At 38.5% G+C, this 26,405-nt stretch overlaps 1 protein-coding gene across 12 annotated transcripts in view; it reads right to left on the bottom strand.

Moving 5' to 3' along the window:
• Positions 1-26,405, bottom strand: part of IQSEC1 (IQ motif and Sec7 domain ArfGEF 1) — a 740,816-nt gene that overhangs the window by 17,531 nt on the left and 696,880 nt on the right. For all 12 annotated transcript variants that reach the window (XM_074283678.1, XM_074283680.1, XM_074283685.1 and 9 more), the window contains 6 exons: positions 23,522-23,683; positions 18,570-18,692; positions 17,115-17,281; positions 10,557-10,696; positions 7,961-7,990; positions 1,616-1,741 (listed from right to left, as the gene is read on the bottom strand). In XM_074283678.1, coding sequence (XP_074139779.1) covers positions 1,616-1,741; positions 7,961-7,990; positions 10,557-10,696; positions 17,115-17,281; positions 18,570-18,692; positions 23,522-23,683 — 748 coding nt within the window. The remainder of the gene's footprint in view (positions 1-1,615; positions 1,742-7,960; positions 7,991-10,556; positions 10,697-17,114; positions 17,282-18,569; positions 18,693-23,521; positions 23,684-26,405) is intronic.

Raw genomic sequence — 26,405 nt, 5'->3', positions numbered from 1 at the left:
TGTAGTTGTTCCCCTCTCCCCCTCCCTCTCACCCTCTTCCTTTCCCTCTCTCCCTTTCTTTTCTTGTCCCTCCCCCTCTCTCTCCTCTTCCTCCCTCTTTCTCTCTCTGCTTATTCATTCTCTCTCAAATGGACATGTTTCCCATAGTAGAGTCTTCACTTTCTCCTTCCACCTGGATGCCCTTTAAATCCCATTATCCCACACTGAGAAAAGTCTTTGCTGACACTGGGCAGGATTCTGAGCACCTGCTCAAGAAACTGATCTTATTTGCACAAACACTCCCTTTTGTGCTACAATTCACTGGCTGACTTTTGTTCACTCTGAAGCCTTTGTGGACCTGAAATAGAGTCTCCTGAGTGTCTCCTGTTATGAATCCATTCCAGGATTCATAACAATCTTGTAGTCCAGAGTGGATGGATGCGAGAAGTACTTTTATATTTACATGCTTGATAAAGCCCATTTGGAAAGTAATGCAATGAAGTATACTCCCATGGATTTAGTACCAAAGAGGTGGGGGTGGAAATCAGTGAGACACAGGAATGCAAAGAAGTAAGATCTCATTGCCTTCTTTTCCATAAACAAAACCTAGATATAAGAAAACTGCTATTCTGAGCTCATGACCCCTGATACTTGAATCCACGTAGAAAATAGGAAAACTCCATTCTATAATTGGCCCTCAAGCCAATGCCATACAAGATACTGTCTGCTCATCAGTTATTCTCTTCTGAGTTGGGTCTCAGCCTGGGGAAAGGAATATTCCTTTCTAGAAGCTAAGGGTTGGTGCGTAAAGCAGATGATGCCCATAACTACAGAGGGCAGCAATTGATAGGAAGGCTATTACATTCTCACAAAAAAAGGACCATGGAATAAGGAGAATGTCTTCTCTTGCAAAGGGAGGCACTGCCATAGGCTGGAAATGCCAAAGACTAAAATATAGTTTTCTTTCCACTCAAATGTATACAAATACGCACACTCTTCCCCAATTCCAAATTCCTTGGTAATCTGTGAAATCAAAGAGCTGGACCAGATCAGGGGTTGACCTCTTTTTGGTATTGTGAACTGTTTTAGCCATCTGATGAAGTTTATGGACACACCTCTAAGAATAATGTTCTTAAGTGTATTAAAATAAAATACAGAGCATTGCAAATGAATCCAATTATACTGAAATGCAGTCTACAGAAAGGAAGGCTTGAACTCTTTGTGATCTAGTTATAGGTCTAATTGCTATAATAATTTGGAGGCAGCAATGAGCATAAGTTTCATTTCAAGATAACTATAATGTGAGATATGAAAATATCTGTGATTTCTATCTGTGACAGAGTCACAGATACTGCTAATAATAAATAATAATAATTAGCTACATTCACAAATAATTGAAGGAAATGATAAGTTTGGATTGGGAGTTAGTGAAAATAAGAATGTGAGTTTTTTCCTACCCATATTTATAGACCTCCCTGAATTCTCTATCTGTGGATTCTCAAAAGATCTAAGGATCCCAGGTTAAGTGTGCTGACTGGGAAGGTATAGCCCTGAGTCTTATAACAGAAAAGCTTCAGGAAAGCTCCAGAAGAAGTCTGGAGTGTATATGAAGATAGACCATGGTTAAATTACATACCACAAGAAGATCATTAAATAAGAAGATTTCTCGCTGGTGTAATCCAAGCTTCTGGGGTTTATTTGGATCTGGCACTTCAAAGAGCCGACAATAGCAAACAAGCCTCCGATGGGGAAGGGATAGTACCTGTGGGAAAGGAAAAGGGATTTACATCAGTCATAAACTAGCAACTCCCTTATGCTCAAATCAAAGTAATCTGCCTCTGCAGTAGACTGGCACAATGCTGATTTCACCTTTGCTTCTCTTGACCAACTTAACGGGACATCAGAGATCTTCTGCCCCCTCTTCCAGGACTCCTGACTCTAGATGGGACTCAGGTTCTACCCTATGCCATGCTAGACAAGTTGTGAGCCTGCCTCTTCCAGCACAGTAGTCATTATTGGGCTAAGCAATGATTCTCTGCTCCTGTATTTCAAATCCTCCACTTCAGTCTCTTTATCCCTCAACATTTGAACCACTCAAAATTCTCCTCATAAACATATTTGTCTCAGGCAGACCCCATTTCTCGTGCACATTGTTGCCAAATAAATTTTCCTAGAAGACCAACCTGATAAACTCATTCTCCTGATCAATCACTGGCCTTCCATTGCTTATCACATGAAATTCTTATTTCCTAGGCTGTCACGCAAAACCTTCTGGGCTCTGTTTCCCACTCTCTCAGCCTCATTTGCCTTCCTCCTTCTGCCAGGCTCATCTAGCTTCCTCTTCTTTGTACATCGCTTGTACATTTCCATCTGGCTACCTAGAGGACCTCAGGTCCTCACCTGGAGTGACAACCCTTGATCTGGTCCAGCTCTTTTATTTCACAGATTAGCAAGAAATCTGGAGGTTTATGTCTATGACTAGTCCAACATTAAGTTTCAATGTTAAGTTCAGATCTTACATACATACATGGAGTCAGCCCATAGTCAATTCTGACTCCTTTGAGTTTTTTTTTTTAAAATGCTATCTACTGACATTAACTTGATACATCATGTATTTCTATTAATTTTTAATGTTTTTTTGTTTTCCCAATTAGATTGTACGCTTCCTTTGGAAGAGAATTCATGTTTTAGGTGATTTCCCTCTGCCCCAAAGCATCTAGCATGCAGTAAGCTAGCTTTCAATAAACAGTCACTGGGTGATTGATGCCTTTGGATCAGCCTGAAAATGCTCCTCTTGATGAGATTCAAGGGAAAGAGGAGGTAAGACTGGTCAGGATGGGGTCTGTTTCTTTCCACGAACATAGAGAAATGCCCTCACTGGCATTTCAATCAACCTGCTCAAGACTAGCTTAAAGAAATGTGCAAATAAGGAGAATGGACTTGCTGGCTAGACCTTGGATATGACAAAAAAGGGGAAAAAACAGCGTTCCTCTTCCTTTCCTAGGATTCATCTTCATGGCCATGTTAGAGGTGATTTTGTGTACTGGACAGAATTAGATGGTGAAATCCCTGGTTCCATAGTGGCTTAAATCTCTTTATGCCAGGCTCCTGCTCCCATTCCTAATCTTTCTGAGAAGACTGCTGAACATCTGGGCAGTACCAACTCACCTCTGAGCTGCTACCTCTTAGCATGTTAAGAGCAAAAAGGATAATGGATTTCTAGCCCCAAAACTTAGATTTGAGTACCTCTGTCATAGCCTTTGTTTGTCTGGAAAAGGGGAAGGCTAGCCCAGCTATTTTTCTAGGTCTAAATATTATGATTTTAGGGGCAGTGAAATGACTCAATGGATGAAGTGCTGGACCTGAAGCCAGGAAGCTTGAGTTCAAATATGACCTCAGACAAGTCATTTTACCTCTTATTTGCTTCAGTTTCCTTATCTGTAAAATGGGGATAATGACAGCATCAACTTCTAAGGGTTGTTGTGAGGATCAAATGAGATAGTAATTGTAAAAGTGCTTAGTATAGTACTGTGATTAATAATTCTGAAATTCCATGATCCAATACTACATTTCTTTTTTTTTTTTTAATGGTTTTTATTTACCAGATATATGCATGGGTAATTTTACAACATTGACAATTGCCAAACCTTTTGTTCTAATTTTTCCCCTCCTTCCCCGCCCAGAATAGCAGGTTGAGTATAAATTAAATACAATATATGTATACATGACCAAACAGTTGTTTTGCTGTACAAAAAGAATTGGACTTTGAAATAGTGTACAAGGAAACCCAAAATACAGGTGGACAAAATTAGAGGGATTGGAAATTCTATGTAGTGGTTCATCATTTCATTTCTTATTATGTCTCCTTATTCTGAACTTATTCTTTATCTTCACCAGAACCTCTAGTTATTTCCATTTTTCCCAATCTCAGTTTTATAGTTAATCAATATACTATTACACAGACTCTGCTTTCTCTCTCTCTCATCCTATTGACACACATACTTTGTCCAACCCCAGTCTGGAGAATCCCCCACCATCAATTCCTCCTCCACTGCTCAAATGCAATTAAACCATGGTTCCACTATAAATCTGTCTTATCTAATCTTAACTGGGCCCTTACCATCTCAAGGTAATTCTCAATTCCACTCTCCACAGCAGCTGTTCCAAGCCTTTTCAAACAGCACTCCTCCCTCCTTCCTACTACCAAACAGAATCTTAACTTTGTATTTAACTGAGAAAACCAAGGCTATTCATCATAAGCTCCCCCTTCTCCCTTTTCCTATACCTCAAAACACTTTGTCATTATCCCTTATTTTCTCTTCCTTCTATGGTATTTGATGAAGTACTGGCCCTCACTCGCCCCACAACTGTCCCCCCAATTCTAATCTTTAATCTCTCCCTTTCTGCTGCCTACAAACATACATCCAAGTCGTCTTGTTCTCTTAAAAATCCTTAGTTAACTGGCTTTTCTAATTTCAAGCTGGTTTCATTTTTTTATACTTTTATCTGCTCTCATACCTTAACCTTATTATACAACTGAAACAACTTTTGCAAAGTTAATTGTGACCTCTTAATTGCCAAATCTGATGACCCTTTTTTATCCTTCTTGATCTCTTTGTAGTATCTGAAACTGGAAATTGCCAATCAGATAAAACAAACTTCTTGAGGGCAGAGACGGTCTCATTTTTGTTTTTGTATCACCAAGACCTAGCACAATTTCTGTTACATAATAAATGCATCATAAATACTTGCTGATTGATCCTACTCAGGTTAGGGTGGATACATGCAATGATTTAGCAAATGCTGGAAGGGAATTTCTTCAAAGTGTTAAAATCCGAGGATTAAAATGGATGGGAAAGGAGTGGGAAAAACAGAGATTCAGGTCGAGAGATTAGTGCTAGAATAGGAAACAAGATTCAGTAGCATTGTTTTGTGGTTTCACCTTATACATTTCAGACTGGCAAAGTTGACAAAATATGGCAACAGTCAAAGCTGGAGGGGCTAAGGAAAGACAGGTACATAGTTACACTACTGGTGATACTGTGAATTGGCCCAAATACTTTGGAAAGGAATTTAGAATTATGCTTTTTTAAAAAGTGTCTAAAATGTGACATATATATATATATAAATATTATAGCCTCTTAAGGATTGTGAAGTGCTTCGCACATTATCTCATTTGAGGCAGCTAGATGGCGCAGTAGTGCTAAACCTGGAGTCTGGAAGCCCTGCGTTCAAATATAACCGCTACTGTCTGCCTCAGTTTCCTTAACTGTAAAATGGGAATAATAATAGCACCTGCACAGGCTCAAGTGGGATATGTGTAAAATGCTTATCCCAGTGCCTGATACTTAGCAAGTGCCTAATAAATATTTATTCCCTTTTTTCCTTCCTGCCTTCCACATGCCCCAGTATTCACAACAACTTTATGTAGTAAGTGCTGTTATCTTCAACTGGAGACAAAGGAAGTCAAATGCTTGGGATCATGCACTAGTAAGTGTCTGAGGCTGAATTTGAATCTAGCATTTCCAGCCTCCAAGTGCATCTTGGATGTGCTATACTATCTTTTACAGATTGTACTGGAAGCCTGCCTTCCGTGTGACTCATCCCATGTTCCCCACGTTTCCATCTTTTATTCTGGCTGGTTGCATTCTTTCCTCCTGTCCCACTCTGTGATGTTAATAAGGTCACCCTGCATTGGGTCCAGTGGAAACCTTTGTTACTCAGCCATGCTGCAAAAATTGCAGCAATGGACAATGATGATTGATTTGAAAATTACTTTCTATGAGGAAGAGAATTGGGAATGCTTTATTTGGAGAAATATCAAAGTTGCCTTCTTCAAACACTCAAAAGAATATGATGTTGAAAAAAGATAGAGTAGATTTAGTTTATGGTGTATAAGAGGGAAAAACAAGGATAGACATGTGGAGGCTACAATCAACTAGACTTCAATTCGTATATGAAAAACCTAACTATAAGCAATGTCCAGGAACAAAATGAGCTGGATACCTGTCTTGCAGGGATATTGTAGAAGAGCTGCAGTACAGTTAAGTGCTTCTGAGTTGGAGTGAATAGCTTCTAGGTGCCTTCAAATACTAACATGCTTCAACTTGATAGAGATCTATAGGGTCAATTCTTGCAAATTTCATTCCCTAAAAGTTGTTAGTATGATGTTTCATTTTTCTTTTTTATCTAAAGATTTTTATTTTCAAAACATATGCACGGATAATTTGACAACATTGACCCTTGCACAGCCTTGTATTTCAGATTTTCTCCTCCTTTCCCCCACTCCCTCCCGTAGATGGCAAGCAATCTAATATATGTTAAACATGTTAAAATGTGTTAAATCCAATATGTATAAATGATGTTTGATTTTTCACACATCATATTAATGTCAAGTGACCACAGGACAGACTCTGATTTTTAAATGGCATTTTTCAATGTACAAATTTCAAAACTTTTCAAAATACTCCATTTTCATTAAAATCCTGAGAAAGATACAGCAAAGAAATCAATGTGATATTTGACTACATTAACAGAATTATCTAGAATGAAGGGAGTTTTATTATACTCTACTGTAGTTGAACATTTGGATATCCTAGTCCCCAGAGTATTATTTTCATATTCAACAGGGCCCCTTCATTTTAAGAAAATTATTGACGAGCTAGAGTATATTCAGAGCAGGGGGATGAGGATGGAGAGAAGACTCAAAACTATATTTTGTGAGTACTGGAAGACCTGGAGATATTTAGTATAGTGTAGAAGAAAAAGTATTTAAGGGAGGTGTGGCAGCTGTTTTGGAATATTTAAAGGGCTGCTATGTAGAAGAGTAATTTGTGTTATTCTACTCAGGGCCAGAATTTGGAATTAGTATTAGGAGTCATAAAGGACAAAGAGGTTGATTTTGATTCATATTGCCTCACTAAGTTAAGACAACTTTCTAAAAATTAAGGAATCTAAGGCTCTTCAAGGTTTGGCAACTTAGAATATTACAAAAAGAAGGCTAGGATTCAGGTCTCCTCACTCCTAATCAAATGTCCTTTTTAACTTTCTACCTCTAATTGTGGGGAATGACTGTAGGAAATCATCCCATGTGGAAATGTGTAGTCACCCATTTGGGCTCTCTTCCCACATGACCAAGAGCACGTATGCATGTCCAAGATAGCAAGATAGGGTTTGCAATGTGGGACAAACCAGTGAGTGAAAGGCCCCGCAATATGCCAAGTAAGTTCTGACCTAACCAACCATAGCCGAGCAAATAAAAGCCATCATCCCCTTTGAGTGTAACTGGACATTTAGATTAGGGTAGTAGCTGATATTATAGGGTACTTTTTGGTTCACAAAATACCATGTCACATGATCTATTTTCCATTGTCAAGAATTGACAACCCTTCATTCCTAAACTAGAGTAAGCTCAAGAATAAGAACCAGAAGGTAGGAAATTCTAAATAATGACAAACCTACTCTATCCACTAGGAAAGCAAGGCAGAGTAAAATGATCAAACAGAAAAGTCAGAGAATTTTTACACGAAAAAAAGATCAACTTAACTATGACCTCTAAAGCCAAACAATTTCTACCCATGGTTTCCAGGGATATTTACTTCTCAAGACTTCAATCTTTAGCCTGGACAGCCACAATTAAGCACCATATACAGTGATGCTTACGTGGGTGGAAGTCTCAGCTGACCAGGATGGATTTCTCTTAGCCAGTGCACTGGACTGTGCACTGAAATTGATGAAAAAGGAGCTTCTCAAGTTTCAAGAAGTCTCCGTTGGGCAGATGCAATTTTATAAAGAGTTTACAGAAGTCTTAAGATAGGAAAACTAAGAAAATTAATTTCTTATAAAAAAAATTAACTTAAGTTGCCAATATTTGGGAAAAGCCCCTAATTCCAGAAGAAACTCAAGTAAACAAATAGACAAATGACACAATTGTTCTATCTAGCGTAGGGATATGTCATGAATCAATAAGAGAGATACCTACACAGCCAAGTCCATGGTGCAGAGATCCAATCTAGAGGAGAAAATACAGATGTGTTAAACTCTCAAAAGAAGCATCACAGGAATTACTCACTTCTATTTCAATCTAGTCTTGTTAAAATAATTAAAGATTCCACTTGATCAAATGAGTGACTTAAAAATACATTTTTTTTTTCTGGAATGGCATAAGGAATGTCTTACATACCCAATTCAATGTATAAACAAATTCTTATCAAACATTTTTACATCAGTCTCAATATTAATTATAGGTTCTAAATACCACATGTGTATGTGCTACTTTATTAAGGAAAACAGTGGAACACAGGGAAAGAACACTGACTCTGAAGCCAAAGGATAGTGTTCAAATTCTGCTCCTGAGGCTTACCACACGATTCTGGATAAAATACTCAGTCTCCTTTGGGCTCAATTTTATCATCTGTAAAATGGAAGAGTTGCACTAGATAGTCTCTGAGATACAACCTTATAAACTGAAGTTCTTTTGCCTAGAATCTTGGGTAAGTCCTATTGCCATAGTTTATTGGGCAAGTTCCTTAATTCTTCTGAAATCATCTCATTTATGAAATAAATGAAGGGCTTAGATGTGGAGCGGAGGAATTAAAGGAAAAAGTGTGATGAATCTGGAGTCTTTGACTCTCAGATCCACCATCTGTGTGACCTTAGACAAAGCCCTTCATCTCTCTGGAACTTGGTCTTCGCATCTTTAGAATGAGAGGTTAAATCTGATAACTTCCTTTCAGCTCTAATAATCCTTGATTTTTAACATTCAACATCTCTGTGATTCTCAGAAAGGGCTAGGAGTACTCTTAGCAACACAACAAATTAAAACCAAAGTCAATGTGAGGGCAGAGAAATTATTTCAAATGGAGAGCATGCTGCCCCACCAACTCTTTCATTGCATAATGTGTGCTCAAACCACAGTCACAGGTTGGTTTCTATGCTTGGAATTATGTCAGAACATTAGGGTACCTTTTGAATAAACCTGTAATAATCAATGCAGAACACCTGCATTGTTGTTATCATGATATTATTATTATTATTATCACTGATATTATTATCATGAAGATATCCACAGATATTATTATCAGATGTCCTGAATGTATTATATTTTGATACCTTTGAAAGGGTATCAAAATTGTCAGTGAAACTCCAGAATGCTGTTCCAAACCAGAAATATTTAACAAAATAAATTAAAATTTAATATATCATGATAATGTTTAATTTTTTTTAAGTTAATATGGAGAGGCAAGGATCCATTTCTGTTTGTGCTTTGACAGCACTGGTGCAGGGGACTTGTGAATGATTGCTGAACCACTGGCTAAACCCTTACATCACATTAGGAAGGAAAATGGATCTTGTCTAATATGTGTTTGGGAATGGAAGAATTTGCTGTTGTAGGAGGTTTTCCCCTACTGAAGAATTTTCTGTTAAGTTTCTCTGGTTCTCACTATAAGAACATGTCTGATGGTCATAGAATCACAAAAAGTGATAACTGAAGGATCATTTCATTAAACTCATTTTATAGATGAAGAGATTAAGGATCCTAGCTAAAATAATATGTCAGAGAGTTAGTGGCCAGACATGCAATCTAGCAGATTCCCATCTCCAGTTCAGTGCTTTCTGCTGCATTACCCTGTGGTGATGCTTCTCTAGCTTCAACAATTGCCAAAGTGACATGACCTGAAGAAGACTAAGGAAATGAAATGATGTGTTACTGTCTTTCTCCTTTCCAGAGCAAACCTATACACTTCTTGTTCAGCTCCGAGTCACATTCAAGACACAAAGATCACTATAGGAGGGACTCGAAATGGAGTGGCAAATTTAGGGAAGGGAAGAAAAAGCCTAAAGCAAAACACAATTCCTCAGTAAAAGGTAGAATTTTACATGGATTGGACTTTCCTGGAAAAGTGAGACATTAGTCAGTCATGAGAAGAGTCAGTTTAAGGGAGAGGAGGGTCATAGAAATTCGTCCTGGACAATTCTCCAAAATTGTTTTTCTCTTTCAGAGCCTCCCTTCCTTAGAAGCTACATCAAGTCAATACAGAATGCCATGCAATTGGGCACCTACAGCCTTCAAGGCCTCAAGAGAATCTATTCAAGTCCCTACTGCTTGCCAGGATATACCATTGTCCTCCTTCAGCTGGTACTTTACCAATGCATGCCTCTGCCCTCAGGGGAGCTGGTCATTAAAACTACTTAAAATGCAGACATTTCACCCTAAACTTAGCATTGAAATAGAGACAGGCTGCATTTGCATGCATGATGAATGGAATCTTATAAATACTTATTTGATAACGAGGAGGAAAATTGGAAAAAAAAAATCCCAACACTTCACATTACAACATTTAATATTCATAACCTTGCCTCTCTTGAGACTATGCTATATTAGGACTGCTTGGGTCAGGAACCAATTTGTTCTTGGAGATGGAATCGCTCTTGGGAAATGAGAGCCCTCCTGAAAAGTGTACAACTTCCCTTGCAATATATGTCTGGCTCCAGCAAGTTTCCTCAAATCAAGTCTCTTGCCCTTATTATCCAGCCTGGCTGGTACCTGGACAGGGAGCAGCCCACGTGCCACTTACCGGCTTCTTTCCCACAATGAGCTTTTCAACCTTTTGGACCTGGGAGACATGGTCTTCGTTGGTTTTCAATTCCCGTTTGCGGATCCGTTCATAAATGCCAATCAGCATCTCCCTCGGGATGTCCTCTCCATCATCAACACCTGCAAGGACAGACATTTGATTTAGTAGGATTCACAAGCTGAGTCTCATTGACACCCTCCAATTTGGCTGCATCACTGCTCACTCCCAGGCACAGACTCCATCATCTCCCTCAATCCTACATCAATTCCAAATACAGTTTTACTGGACTCTGAGTTCCTGCAGAGAAATACTCAGGGAAGCATTTCCAATAAGAACCAAATCTGTACATTTTCTACAACTACTGAACCAGAATAAGGTTGGGGCAGTTATCTATTCTCCTAAACCCGAACCATTTAACCTGAGCCTATGGTTAAAGTAGATTACAGTTACATCTGTCTTGCTTCATCTCCCTTCTAAAAAATTGTCCTTTTCCTTTTAAATCCCAGGTTAGCAATCTTGAGGAAGCTTCACCTTTAAGAGGGAACATGACTTTTGTTTGACTTGCTTGTCTTGAGAGATGGCACTACTTAATAACTGTTCTAGGACCACTCAGTAGCATCATGCCAAATGGAGGGGATATGGTATTTTAATTAAAAGTCAAAATGGTAGCTACAATTTCAGAGAACTCACAATGAAACATGCTACTGACTTTTTGATAAAGAGGGGAGGGACTCAGAGTATAGACTGAGTCCTTTTTTAGACATGGTCAACAGTCAATTTGTTTCTATTTTTTTAAATTTTACTTGACTACATATGTTTTTCCCCCATTTAATAGTACTTATTTTTTCCCAATTATATGTAAAGATAGTTTTCAACATTCATTTTTGTAAGATTTTAAGTTCCAATTTTTTTCTTCCCTTCCTCCCTGTCCTTCTTCTTCCCCAGGATAGCAAGCAATCTGATATAGATTATACATGTACAATCAGGTTAAACATATTTGTATATTAGTCACATTGTGAAAGAAAAATCAGAACAAAAGGGAAAAACCATGAGAAAGAAAAAACAAAAATAGAGTTGAAAATAGTGTGTGACTATATGTATTTGTAATAGGATTTTTGTTTCATTTTCTTTCTCAATTGCTAGGGGGAAGGTAAGAGGGGAAAAGTAGATTTTTATTAATTGAAAAAAAATATTTTAAAAAAGGATTTTAAAAGTTAAAAGGAATGAAATCTTGGGAAGGATGTCATCATCAAGAAAGAACACAGAGCTGGGAATTATAAGTCTAGATTCAGGTTACATTTCTGGTCCTGCCACTTATTAGTTACAAGACCTTGAGCCAGTCACTTGACATTCCTTCAGTCTTCTCCTCTGTAGAATGGGAACACTGTTTTTTTTTTTTTTAAATTATTATTATTATTATTATTTTCCTGAGGCTGGGGTTAAGTGACTTGCCCAGGGTCACACAGCTAGGAAATGTTAAGTGTCTGAGACCAGATTTGAACTGGGGCCCTCCTGAATTCAGTGCTGGTGCTTTATCCACTGCGCCACCTAGCTGCCCCTGGGAGCACTGTTAAATGAGATGATCTCCAAGATGCTTTCCAGCTTTGCCATTCTATAGCCATAAACCTCTCTTGTATGTGTTCTCTCCTCTCCACTCACAGCCAGCTCAGGTCCTCATTATTTCTCACCAGAACTACTGCAATGGTCTCTTAATTAATCTCCCTCTTGAATCCATAGATCACAAGGTTGACAAACTGATTTTCCTAAAGTGGTTTTCCTTACGCAAATTCCAGTGGTTCCCTATTACCTCCATGATGCAATGGGAACTTCAGGGAAGGAAGGATGGTTTTGTACTCACATCTACAGTATAGCACAGAGCCTGATGCATGACAGGTACTTCAAAAAACTTGTTGATCAGTTGATCATCTGGCATTTAAAGCTCTCCATAACCTGGCCCCAGTTTACATTCTAATTTTATTACACTTTACACTCTTTCAGGAACATTACAATACATCTAAACTGACCTTCTTTTTCCTCACAAATGGCACCTCAATTCCATTTCTTGTATTTTGCATTAGGCTGGTATGCACAGACTTCTCACCTTTGATTCTTAGAATTCTAATTTCTTTAAGGCTTATCTCAAATCTCACTTTCTCCAGGAGGATTTTCCTGATTTCCTCCCACCTTTTATTGCTCCCCTTCAATTATCGTGTATTGTACATACAGATACACTTATCTATGTGTCTATATACATATTTATGTATTTATTATTTTGTATATTTAGCCATGCAGATAGATATTTGTGGATATAAACATGTTTAGACATATACATATTTTCCCTCCATTTAGAGCAGGAAAGGGAATACCTTCTTTAAGACAGAAACTGTTTTTCTGTTTTCTTTGGATTCTAGGCACCTGTCAAAAGTGCACAGCACACACTTGCACTTAATAAAAGCTGATTCTAAAGTTCTGTAATTTAGTGGTAGCCTAACTTACAAGGCCTATGGGCTAGCTAACTACATGCACAGCAAGGGATAACTTGTTCAGGCAGTGGGAGGGAAGCAGCAGAGTCAGAGTTTTTTTTTGAGATTCAGGATGAAGAGAGAGAAAGGAGGAAAGTGTCATGACAGGATGCCTAGTTTCTACAAAATGGGAGGAGTGATTTCTCCCTTCTTCCTCAAGTGATCCTCACCAATTCCTGCCCCTTTGTTCTGCTGCATCCTTTCTGGTTTATACTTAACCAATAGAGAATCTGTCTTTGGTATCCCTCTCACTCAAATCCCTCTCCTATACCACTGGGTTGGCACTGTGAATTCCAACACATTTATAGCATTTACCCAAACACATAAAAGATACTGAATAAACATAAACCCTTCTGGGGAAACAGAGGAACATTTGGATTCTTTTCCAGAAATAGTTTCCTAAGATTCAGGTTTTTAAAAATTACTTAATAAGGCTGTAAGAAGACCTGCCTCCAAGATTGTTCTATCAACTGAGATGCTTCTGGACTAGTTTTCAGGAGATGCAGTTGGGAAAATGTAAAGCTCTGTGAGATTTTATCCGTGGGCACAAGAAACAGCACTATTTGTGGTCTCTTGACTTAAGAGAAAGTGATTTTCTTGAGTCACTAAATATACAGTGAAATAAGAGAAAGACAAGCATTTATATGGGTGTTTCCCCTTTCAGGCTCCTTAACAATAATTTTACTCTTGGAATGACTAGATGGATTACTGATATAACCTTTATTAAGTAATGTAACAAGTATAAAATAGTCTATTTTAGTCTGATGAAGTTCAAAAAGCAGCCTTCCCCATGACATAGTGGAGAAAGCCACTTGAAGAAATAAAAACCCATCATCATCTAATTCCAGGTTCCTAAATCAATCTCTTCTCACCTCACACACAATTTCATTTTGTGTGGCAGGATGAGAATTGCTCAGGTAACTAGGAAAGTCTTGGATCCATTGGCGACAAGTCCATGATGATGCTTGGAAAGGAGCCCAGGATACTTGAGCTTTTCCCTCCTCTGCCTAGAAATGGCCTCTTCATCACACCCCTTCTTGCTATCTACATCCCCTTTTTATATTGTCTTCCTCTATCTGAACATAATCTCTTTGAAGGAAAAGACTGCTTAATTGCCATATACTCGCATCCCCAAGAATACCCAGGACATGGTAAATGTTAAGTAAATGCTTTTTTTCATCCACTGATTTAGTTTTTCTCTTTGTGCTTTTAATTTCTAGACCCATCAAATGGGAATTTCTTCACAATAAATGGATAACACATTACCTTGCTTTTCCTTAGTTGAACATTATAGCAGAAGGGAACACAAGATATTTGGCAGCATAGATAGGTCATCTAGGCAAATTCTTACTCCCATTTAACAGGAGGAGAAAACCAGGCCCATGCAGCTAGTGGTTATGTAACAGAGCTGGGGGGTCACACCCTCTGCCCCTAAACTCAGTGTTTATACCACTAGAATTAAGGTGTCAAGCAAAAACCTTACAAGAAGACATATGGAAGAAAAAGTCAAAGCACGAGGCCACATGAGGCATTTTCCCAACCATTACTTTGGAATAGCTTCTGAAACAGAAAAAGATTACAAAGAACCAGGAACACTTTTGAATTGGGGACAGAAATAGGATCATTGGAGGGAAGGCTTTTGAGTAAGTTTTGAAGAGAAGGCTGTGATATAAGAAATGTGATCATGGCTAAACAGAGGATTTTAAATTTTATCTTGGGGGTAATCGGGAGCCACTATTTTTCATACAGGGGTTATTAATATGATTAGGCTTATACTTCAGAAAAATCACTTTGAGGGGCAGCTAGGTAGTATAGTAGATAGAGCACTGGTCCTGACAACAGGAGGACCAGAGTTCAAATCAGGCCTCAGTTGAGTCTGGGTTTTGTTTGTTTGTTTGTTTGTTTTTTGTTTTTGTTTTTTTTATTTTTTGGCAAGGTAATTGGGATTAAGTGACTTTTCCAGTGTTACACAGCTAGTAAGTATTAAGTGTACAAGGTCAGACTTGCACTCAGATTCTTCTGACATCATGGCTAGTATTCTACCTACTGCACCATCTAGCTGTTCCCTTCTGATGATTCTTTAACGCTGCATGGGAAGTATAGTCCTCAGCCAATAAGTGATAGGAAAATGGGATAATGGATGGTGCAGTGGCCCTTGCTATTGATGATATAAGTGATGGGAAAATGGGATAATGGATGTTGTAGTGGTTATTGCTATTGATGATACCAATAAGTGATGGGGAAATGGGATGACGGATGGTGCAGTGGTTATTGCTATTGAAGATAAAGTACTCCAGTTTCAAGAGGTGAGGATATACCCTCACTCTAGAGAAGCTTTCTTCCCACTGGCTTATCTCAGCGAGAGCACTGATTTATTTCCCTCTAGAAGTGCTGGCCCCAGACTTTTAGAACCAGACAGTGCATTCTTTGTTAAACCCTTTGTTAACCCTGTTAAATCCTTTCTAATGGCTCCATCATTTAATTTAAACTAATTCCCTTCCTTTACAAATAAAGGCCAGAGGTCCAGAAAGGTCAACTCTCTTGCTTAAAGAATACACAAGGAATTACTGACAACACAGGTCTACCATTGGCCCTGGCTCTTTCTTAAGTCAATAACTGATGGCTATCCTGTTTGGGAAGAAAAACAATTCTTGATGTTTTGGGCTGTAATCAGGCCCCTTACCCTAATCCTTCTGTCAGTTTGGAATTATCACATCCTTCCCCAAATGGGTACTTGCCTGTTTCTAGTTACTTCCAGTCCATAGGGAAATTCATTTTCAGTTCAATTCTCATTATAATAAATCAGGGACCTCATAAAAGTCCTAAGTCCTAAGAAATGGACCATAATGCTTCCCCTTGATCCACCTTTGCTTCAAGAACTTCTCCTGTTATAGAGGGTTACCCACTATAGGGAAGAGAGTTAGGAGGATTGAAAGATGCAATGACATTTTTTGAAAAGAAAACATTTTTCATGAGATCATTTTAAATATTCCCAGATGTAACTATTAAAAAAGACTAATTTCTAAAAACACAAATACAGGGGAAATTACTAAAAAACTTGAAATTTATCTTTCTTTATATCTCATTATTACATAACAACAATGAACTGGAAGCACGTTTGCAGGAGGACAAAGGCTCTGCAAAGGCTTTAGCAGGATTGAGTTTTTATACTAATTTAAATTGTTCTTTGTCTATCACTTTTTACTAATTAAAGTACGGTCTGTAGGGATTACCTTTTGTAATAGATTAATTCTAGTTATTAAATGCTCTTTAAAGTAGCAAAGCAATATCAGTCAGCTAGGTGGCGCCATAGTGTGCAGAGTGCTTAGGTCTGGAACTAGGAAGACCTGAGTTCAAATATGGACTCAGATACTTTTCCTAGCCTTAGTTTTCTCATCTGTAAATGAGAACAGTAATAGTACAAAACTCCCAGGGTTGTTGTGAGGATCAAATAAGATAATATTTGTAAAGTTCTTGGCAGAGAGCCTGACACATAGGATAGGCATTATAGAAATGCTTATCCCCTTTCCTTTTCCCCTATCAAAATTACTTTTTCATATTATTTTATTTTATTTTTCAATACACCTTTAAGAATCATGTTGGGAGAGAAAAATCAGAACAAATAGGAAAAACACAGGAGAGAAAAAAAACAGAAAAAAGAAGTGAACATAACATGTGTTGATTTACATTCAATCTCTATAATTCTTTTCTGCGTGCATATGTGCTTTTTTTTATTCAAAGTTTATTTGGATTGCCTTGGACCTATCAAAAATTTTTGTAGCAAACTTTTCATTGGCAAGGACCCATCTTTTCACCTGAGGACAGCTATTCTCTATTTTTTTTTAATTGCTTCTGCCTTGTATATACATAGTGAGTATTTAACAATTTCCAGGACTGAATTCCTGGAAAGAAAGGCATGGACGCAAGGAACCTGAGAAAGACCCTACAATCGGGACAGCCCTCATCGCTCTATCCGGCTGAGGAGCTGGTGTTTTGGGGAAGGGCTGCATGCTCCAGCTCCAGCACAGCTGCTCACCTCTCAGGTTCTTCACAAAGTCCTCGAGTTTCATCTTGCGTTCTGGCTTCACGTTGGGACTGTACATGTCCGTGTTGAGCAGGATGATGGCAAAGGCCAGGATGAAGATGGTGTCTGGGTTCCGGAACTGCCTCACCACCCCAGGGTTACAAATGCAGTACCTCTGGCTGTGGGAAGAAAAAGCAGGTCAGAGCAGGGCTGGACAGCAGAAGCCAAACCTGATAAGATCAGAAGAGGAGCTCTCTGTGCAGCTAACATCCCCCTCGTGTCCTTCCAGGAGCTCTCCCGAGACCTCCAAACACAAGTTCTGCATAAAATCACCTAAAACCATGGAGAGATTCTGCATAAAATTACCCACTGATTAACAGTAAAAGGCCACATTTATGATTCCAGGTGGGCAGCTATTCACTTGGCACACATATTTAAGAGATATTTAAAGCAACCAAGCTTATGCAATTAAGAAAGAAACCACTTCCATTTTGGTGAGCCAGGGCACCATAGAATCATAAAATCAAAGAAATTAATCCCAGGAGGGACTTTAAAAATCTTCTAATCTGTTTTCCTTCTTGCCTCTCCATTTTATACACAGGAAAAATATAAATATTTCTCCCAAGGTCATAGAGGAACCAAACTCTCCGAGGAACCAAGCTCTCTTGACCTTTAAGTGCTTAGCACAGTGCAGCACATAGGAGGTGCTTGATCAATGTCTATTAATGCCAGATTACTATTCTTTCTAGTATCTAGTCTCATGCTATCTTATTCAGAGCTCTAAAAACTGCAATTTTCAGCTCCAAAAAGGAAGGATGGCTAGGCAAAATTAGACATAAAAGCGCCGTGCCTAAGGTCTGGACTCACCTCTTTGGATGCTTTTCCTGACACCCCCCCCCCCACCCCATTAGTTGGCAACAATCTTCCTTCTCAGATCTCGTGCTCAGGACTCAGCTTTGCACTTCAGGGATACACTTACTATGCAATACTATGTTTATGTCTTACCCCTTATGAGACTGTAAACTCTATGAAGGCAAGGATTGTGTTTCCTCTAAACTTATTATCTACTCAAGTATCTGGCATGGAGCTTTTCATTCCCATAATTCTTCTATGTCATCATCCTCTTTTCCCATCTCCTATCTTTCGTATTTGGCACTTTATAAATGCTTGCCAAGAGATCATTTGGCAATTATAAAACACCTAATATACAAAAAAGTAACAAAATACAAAGGGTACGGGTAAAGAAGAAAGGGGAATGGATAATGAAATGAAAGACATTTGGGATTAAATTTTTAAAAAGAGAATAATTTTGTACTGGGTTAATTCACTCTGATCTATCATTGATAAGAATGTTTTATTTTATTGGTTAAAAACTAAACCTGGCATCTCCAAACTGAAAAGGATAATAAACCTGGTTTACTCCACTCGCCTCCAACCTCAGGACCAAAGAAACCTGAGCCCCCAAACCTGAATGCTTCAATGAGCCGTTCCACTTTTTGGGCTTCTCCCTGGACTCGGATGTGAGCCTGAAATTTCCTGAGTGCTTCGTCCAGTTCCATAGCCGAGAAGTCCATTTCATCCACCACACAGCTGGAACAAAAAGGAGACAAACATTCGATCAGGCCCCTCTGCTGCTCCAGCCACATCTCCCCTACAGAACAGGAATAGCCCATATCTGTATTGTGCTTTATGGTGTTTTTTTTTTAAAGTGCTATTCTTCATTATTTATTTGTTGTCTCTTCCCATTGAATGGAAGCTCTTTGAGGACAAGAATTTTCTTATATTTGTTTTTCTATCCCTACAGTGAAATAGCAGATAGAGTTGGAGTTAGAGTGGGGAAGAATTGAATTCAAGAACTACCTCAGACACTGTATGTCTCTAGGCAAGTCACTTAACCTCTTCTGGCCTTAGTTTCCTCATTTGTAAAATGGGAATTATCTGGGGGATGTGTGTGTGTGTGTGAGGAATTTTATAGGGACATGTACAGCTATCTGTATTTGTGTAGTCTGAAATATTAAGTGATGAAAAAGGCTGCAGATTTCCTCATTTAATGATAAATCCACCGTTGCTTCCTCTCCAGCTCTTATCTTTTCCCTTCTCTCTTTTCATGACTATCTGCTGAAAGCAACAGGAAGGGGGAGACAACTGTGCCAATTTCAGGGGGACCCCAAGAGGATAGAAGCTAAGACATCAAATTACCTCCCTTCATTAGCTCATTCAAAGATAATTTCCAAATTAAAAAAGACTTTTCTTTCTCCGAACTTAAGGTTTATCTTTTAATAATGGAAAATTAATCACTACAACTTTGGGGAGATGCCTGGAATCCTTTGTCGGAGAAATCTAACATTGCTTACAAGGTATTTCATTAAACGGTCGGTAGTGGCTGGTGGAGATAAGCTCTCTGCACCCATTTCTGGGAGAGGATGAAGCAAGTGGGATCATGAGGTTTTTGTTCAGTATCTTTATTCACTGATGAATCTGAACCAAAAATAGAGTCTAGATCTCTTAGGCAGAATGGAAGAATACAGAGGGCTTCCCTCAGTCCCCCATCTGTGATTCCATTTGAACTTCTCCCAGACCTACAACAATCCTGAAGGGTTTGGGATGTGGCTGTAGGTGAGCTTGCTTCCTGAGGCCATGACTATTTCTGATTTAAGGACACAACAATGGAAGGATTTCCTATCAACAAAAAAACAAGTGGGAGAGGTAAGGGCAGCAGCAACCCAGGGGGTGCAATCTATCCAGAAGATAATAGGCCGGGACCAGGAGCTGGGGGAAGGAGGGGCCAAGGCCAAACAAACATAAAAGCCAAATATGGGGCCAGTGGTTCACCAGTGTGCTAATCTATCTCCACCCCCTCTCCCCCTCCATACTACTTCCTCATACAATGAAAAACAATACATCAATATCTACAGAGCAGCAGCTATTTTGCAGATTAGATGTAGGGGGGTGAGGGGGAGAAATGCAGAGCACAAAAAAACAAACAAACAAAAAAACTCCAACCACATGGAGCTAAGAAATCAGGGAGGAGTGAGGATTGAGAGTTGGGAGGGGTATGCTTCTGCCCTTGTCCAAGAAAGGTCATATCTGATAGAAAATCAGGAAAATTTCCTGCTTATACCTGAGGAAGAAAGACTCAGGTCCTAGCTTTCTGATGTTCATTCTTGCTTTCTCCCTACTCTTCCACATGTTCCAATCTATTTTCTTTCTATTGTTAGAACTCAGGCAGGTTATAGATAGTATTCAGAGCTTAGAATTTGTGGCAAAGACCAGGGTCTGAGGGTGTGGGGCTCTAAGGGAGGAGATTAGTTTGTGAATGAGACTTGAGGCTTTTAAAAGGTGAACCAGGATTTGTTTTGAGCTCAGAACAGGGTTAAATGCCAAAAATTTGATCCTGAAGTGGGGAGGGGGTGGGCTGGGACGTGCCTGGAAAATGAATCAAAACAAAACAAAACACAAGAATTCAGTTCTGTTCTAGACTGAGAATTCTTCCCTACTCACGTCTACATGAGAGATGACCCATGTACTTTGAGGCAAACTTCCACATCATGTGAACAGTTTGCTCTTCATTCTGACTTAGAATTGTTTGAGTGTTTGGTTTTTTTTCATGGCTAAATCTTTCTGACTAGATGTTGTGTGTGTCTGGAAGAAAAGTCCTTGAGCAAAGGGACCATGGGAGTAATCTATTAACTAAGAAACAGTACCACAGATATACTAGAGACATTTCTATAGAGTATTGTACTCCATCTCCACAAAATAAAGGAAGAATGAAGTTCAGCTACAGTAGAAAATATTTAAATTAAGCATCCATACCCTTCTTTGCAATTTTTTTTTTGTTTTTGAATTATACTTATTTTTAAATTGTTTTTTATTGTTTTCTTTTTTCTGGTTATACATGTACATTAGTTTTTTAAAATACACATTTCTTTATGAATTATGTTGGGAGAGAAAATCAGAACTAAAGGGAAAAATCGTGATAGAAACAAACAAAAAAAAAAAGCACAAGAAAAAGAAAAAAACGGCATGTATTGATTTACATTCATTCTCTATAGTTCTTTCTCTCTGGATGCAGATGGCTTTTTCTATCCAGAGTTTATTGAGATTGCCTTGGATCACTGAACCACCAAGAAGAACTAAGTTTTTCATATTGATCATCACACCATCTTGCTGTTACTGTATTCCTGGTTCTATTTGTTTTGCTTAGCATCTGTTTGTGTAAATTTTTCCAGACCTTTCTAAAATCAGTTTGTTTATCATTTTTTGTAGAACAAAAATATTCCATTAGTTTCAAATACCATAACTCATTCAGCCATTCCCCAATTGATGGGCATCTACTCACTTTCCAATTCTTTGCCATCACAAAAAGAGCTGCTACAAACATTCTTTGCAAAATTTCAATAGCAAGGTGACTGTGGAGGTGGGTAGTGACATGGAGAAGGCTAGATTTCTTTCTTCAGATCTGGGGATTCTCTTGAGCAATACATAGAATTAAAGATAATGTATAGTATGTGCAATACCATTGGGTCAATACTTTTCATTGTTTTTGAAAAACTGGCTCAGCAATCCCTAGAGAGGTTGAAATGGCTTCCAAGAAGGTCCTGGCCAGCTCCAAATAGATGGCCTAGTGCTTTCAATAAACTTTCTGTGTCAGAAAGAAGCCCATCATTCAATCTTTTTTCAGAATACCTGAGCTCTTCATTTGTCCCTCAAACTCCCACTGCAAGAGGTTGGGAGCATGCTGTCCTATTGGTCTAAAGAAAATGGTGGGAGTATACAGGATGACTTCCTTTCTCTCTATGTCATTGTCCAGTGCCTTCATGACTCACTCATCAATACTTTTGTACAGGGGAGATCAGCAAAGGTCTCTGGTTGAATTGATGGGATTACAAGGTGATGAGTTGTTGTTTGGGACTTAAAGGAAATAAAATGCTGAAAATCCATTGGTTGACTTTGGCCTAGATTTGTGGGTAGACCTATAAAGGGCTTCAGTTTCAGAGCTAATTTTTTTTTCTTTTTTGTTTTTTGGAGAAAACTAGAGAGAGCTAAACATTAGTGTTGGAGGAGGCGTGGGAATAGACTTTGGTCTCTGGAAGATGACAGCATAATGGCATTGCCCCCAGGGACCAAATGATTATCCTCTCCATCCCAGAACAGAGAGAACAATAGTGTGGTACAGTGAGAGTTTCAGAACCGTAAGCACCTGCCTGCACCTGCCCTGCCTATATGTATATGCCCTTAACCACATAGCCAAATAGAAGGGGGACCCACAACCCCAAACTTCTTGGGAGAAAGCAAGTTTCTGAATTGAATGAGCCTGAGGTGACCTCTATAACTATTTCCTATCCAAAGTCATTCCAATAAACTGCAGCACCTTGCCTTCAAACTCTCAGGTAGCCTCTAAGCAGAAGGAGAGACTCTACCTTTAAGACATGGTCAAAGGCATTAGAGAATCAGTTCCTTGGTCATACTAGGTATATACTAGTTTACTAGCATATCGATCTAAAGCCTTAAATTTCTGTGCTAGTAAGAGAGAAAAATCATTCCTGTGAACTAGATATTAGCCAGTTAATCAACAAGCATTAATTAAGGACCTGTTATTTGCTAGGCACTGAGGTATGATAAATATAAAGGGAAGGAAGGAAAACCACTAATGATTGGGGAGGGAAAGGGGAAGGATCAGTGGTACTTGGGCTGTTTTAAAAGAATGGAGAGATTCTAAGAACAATGAAGGGGGCTATATTTAGATGTTGGGCTCTGGGCTACCCATTCTGTAGCAAGGTGAGGAGTCTTGAAATAGTAATAACTTTTCTCCTGCTCTCACTGATGGGAGTTATATGCAGAACATAATGTAATTTCATTTCCAGTAATAAATTATTGCAAAGCTTCAGAAAGGGGAAAGGCCCCCAAATTAATAGGTTTCCTCCCTTGGAAAGCAATTGTCACATAAATTCAGAGTAAATATTGGTCACTGAGAGGTCTATAAATCCCCATAAGCATTCTGCTGATCAATTCTGCTTTGAAACATTAGCCCTGTTGTTGATTAATAAAGCCTACATGTGACAGTGTGTACTAACAAGAGAGGCAGTATGTATGAAGCACACACACACAGTGGGAGGGAGAAGATGTGCGTGTTGTCTCCCGCATTAGACTGTAATTTCCTTGAGGATAGGAACTGCCTTTTCCCACTTTTTTTGTGTCTCCAGTTATTAGAACAGTGTCTGGCACACAGTAGGTGCTCAATAAATCTTTATTGATTAATTGGCAGTGAAAGTGAGGTTTCCCACCTCCTTCCTTCGTTCACAGTGCCCAGAATTCTGCTTAGGAAGGAGCAGCATCTACACTATATAAGTTTTCCATCTTAGGCTCAGTATACAGAATTTGTCCATGCACTGGGAACATCCAACCCAAATTCTACTCACTCAAGCACGTCCCGGTTGAACTGTTTCTGCCGGTTCCCCAGGAACTCTCCAATCATTTGCCTGCTGAGACCTTTCCTCTGAAGAAGGAAATGAGCTACACCCACGGGCGTGTCAGGGACGAAGCCTCTCTCAATGAGGTACTGGACTCCCTTTTCAGGTTTCCTGGGGAGAAAACAAAACAAAAACATTTAGCCTGGTACCACACCCCCCAGCATAGGGACATAAACTAGACTCACCTACCTGTGAGCTTTGGGAAAATCTGCTAGCTCAAAGTCAATATAATTCTATCAACAACCATCAAGAACCATCCCAGATACTAAAGATACATAAAAGACAAAACATCCCTATGTTCAAGGAGCTTATATTTTAATGGGAAAGATAAAATTCATATAAGTGGCTAGTATTTATATTAGTGCTGTGGGGTTTGCAAAGCCCTTTGTGTGTTCTCTGTCATCACAACAACTTTTTGAGGTAGATGCTATTTTACAGATAAGGAAATAGTTGAATTCTGAGAAAGATTAAGCAACCTGCCCAGGGTCACACAGCTGATAAGTTTCTGAGGCAATCCTGAGCCCAAGTCCAGTCTTCCATTCATTGTTCCCTAGTTGCCTATTTATACACATATACACACACACATATATATAATACACATATATGTATACATATATTTGTGTACAAAGAACATACTAACGCAAATTGGAAGAAAGAAGAGGAAAGGCACCAGAAGTTTTTATATGCTCTTGGAATTTTTTAATTCTTTAAGGAATTCTACTGAAACTCCAGCAGATAGAAAGGAGAGGGGACTGCATCATTACATGGATGGGGGGGAAAAAAAAAAAAAATATATATATATATATATATATATATGACAGGGGATAATGTATAATTGGCCTGGAAAGAATGGGGAATAGTTATGAAAAACACTAAACACCAATCAGATGAGTTTATGAGTGAGATAAAAAAAAAAGTTGTTTGATTTTTCCAACTAGAAACTGATGTGGTCAGATTTATGGATGAACTGAAGTGGAGAGAGAAGTGAATTGGCTGGGAAACTCATGAAAGAGTAGTTCTAATGATCCAAATGAGAGGTGATAGGGACTTGAACAAGAAAAATGGCCGTAAGACCATAGAAAAGGGGATGGATGTAAGCTATTGCAGTGGTAGAGTTGACAAGATTTGATCTCTCTAACACAGTATTCAGATGTTAGGGAAAGTGAGAAATTGAGCAAACCCCTATAAACTTAAGATTAGAGAACCAATGTCAACTCTAAACAGAAACTGTTGGTGTTCCTCAGATGTTTTTCAGTTGTGTCCAACCTTTCCTGACCCCATTTGAGGTTTTCTTAGCAAAAGTACTGGAGTGATTTGACATTTTCATCTCTAGCTCATTTTTCAGATGAGGAAACCAAGGTAAATATGATTAAGTGACTTGTCCATGATTACACAGCTAGTCTGAGGCTGGATTTGAACTCAGGAAAAGAGATTTTTTTTTTTTTTTAAGAGTAGGTTTTAAGGGGGAAATAATGAGTATTATTTTGGATATGTTGAGTTTGAGATGTTTTTGGGACATTCAGTTAGAAATGTTTAACAGGCAATTAGTGAATTGGATCAAAAGATCAGAGGAAAAACTAGGGCTATATAAACTGATATGGGAGTCATATTCAGAGAAATCATTGAACCCATGGGAGCTGAATTCCTTCATCCATCTAACAATTATACAGGGTTAATAATTCTGATTATGGGTTATTCAGATGCTCACTTCCTCTCCTTTCCTTTTGGACCTTTGGCTCTTGGTTATTTGCTCAATGCTCAGGGAAAATGGGAGGGGGAACTTGCCCTCATCGATTTGGCTATTGGAAGCCTCTTTGGTAAAAAAAAAACAAACGAACCAACAAAAAGCTTTTTCATTACTCCTGTCTATGTTGTACCCAACTGTTTTCTTCATTTCTAATATGCCCCTTCTGGAACCAAGAAATTCCAGACCTCTCTGCCCTTCTCCTTAGCTTGCCATTCCAGACTTTATATTAACTGGTCTTACCTTATTTCTTCAAACATCTCCCACTCACCCCCAATGTGAACGTGAACCATCTACCTTGATCAGTCTAGTCTTTTTGCCATACAACTATTTGTCTTGACTAAGGTATTTTTTTTTCTTTTTTCAGGATAGTATCCCCTCTCCTCTTAGCCAATCCAAAACTGATGCTTTTCTATATTATATAGCAGCAGTCACCAAAACCATTTGGTATTGGCTAAGAAATAGACCGGTCGATCAGTGGAACAGATTAGGTACAAAGGACAGAAAAGGGTACAACTATAGCAATCTAGTGTTTGATAAACCCAAAGATACCAACATTAGGGATAAAAATTCATTATTTGAAAAAACTGTTGGGAAAACTGGAATTAGTATGGCAGAAATTAGATATGGATCCACACTTAACACCATATACCAAGATAAGATCAAAATGGGTCCATGATTTAGGCATAAAGAATGAGATCATAAATAGATTAGAGGAAGAGGATAGTCTACCTCTCAGACCTGTGGAGGAGGAAGGAATTTATAACTAGAGAAGTACTAGAGATCATTATTGATTACAAAATAGAAGATTTTGATTACATCAAACTAAAAAGTTTCTGTACAAACAATACTAATTCAAATAAGATTAGAAGGGAAGTAACAAATTGGGGAAATATTTTTATAGTTAAAGGTTCTGATAAAGGTCTCATTTCCAAATATATATAGAGAATTGATCCTAATTTATAAGAAATCAAACCATTCTCCAATTGATAAATGGTCAAAGGATATGAACAGACAATTTTCAGATAATGAAATTGAAACTATATCCACTCATATGAAAGAGTGTTCCAAATCACTACTGATCAGAAA

Source organism: Sminthopsis crassicaudata, chromosome 1, assembly GCF_048593235.1.
Source record: "Sminthopsis crassicaudata isolate SCR6 chromosome 1, ASM4859323v1, whole genome shotgun sequence".
Lineage (NCBI taxonomy): Eukaryota > Metazoa > Chordata > Mammalia > Dasyuromorphia > Dasyuridae > Sminthopsis > Sminthopsis crassicaudata.
Note: the sequence above shows the minus strand (reverse complement) of the source record. Positions and strands in the feature narration are given on the sequence as shown.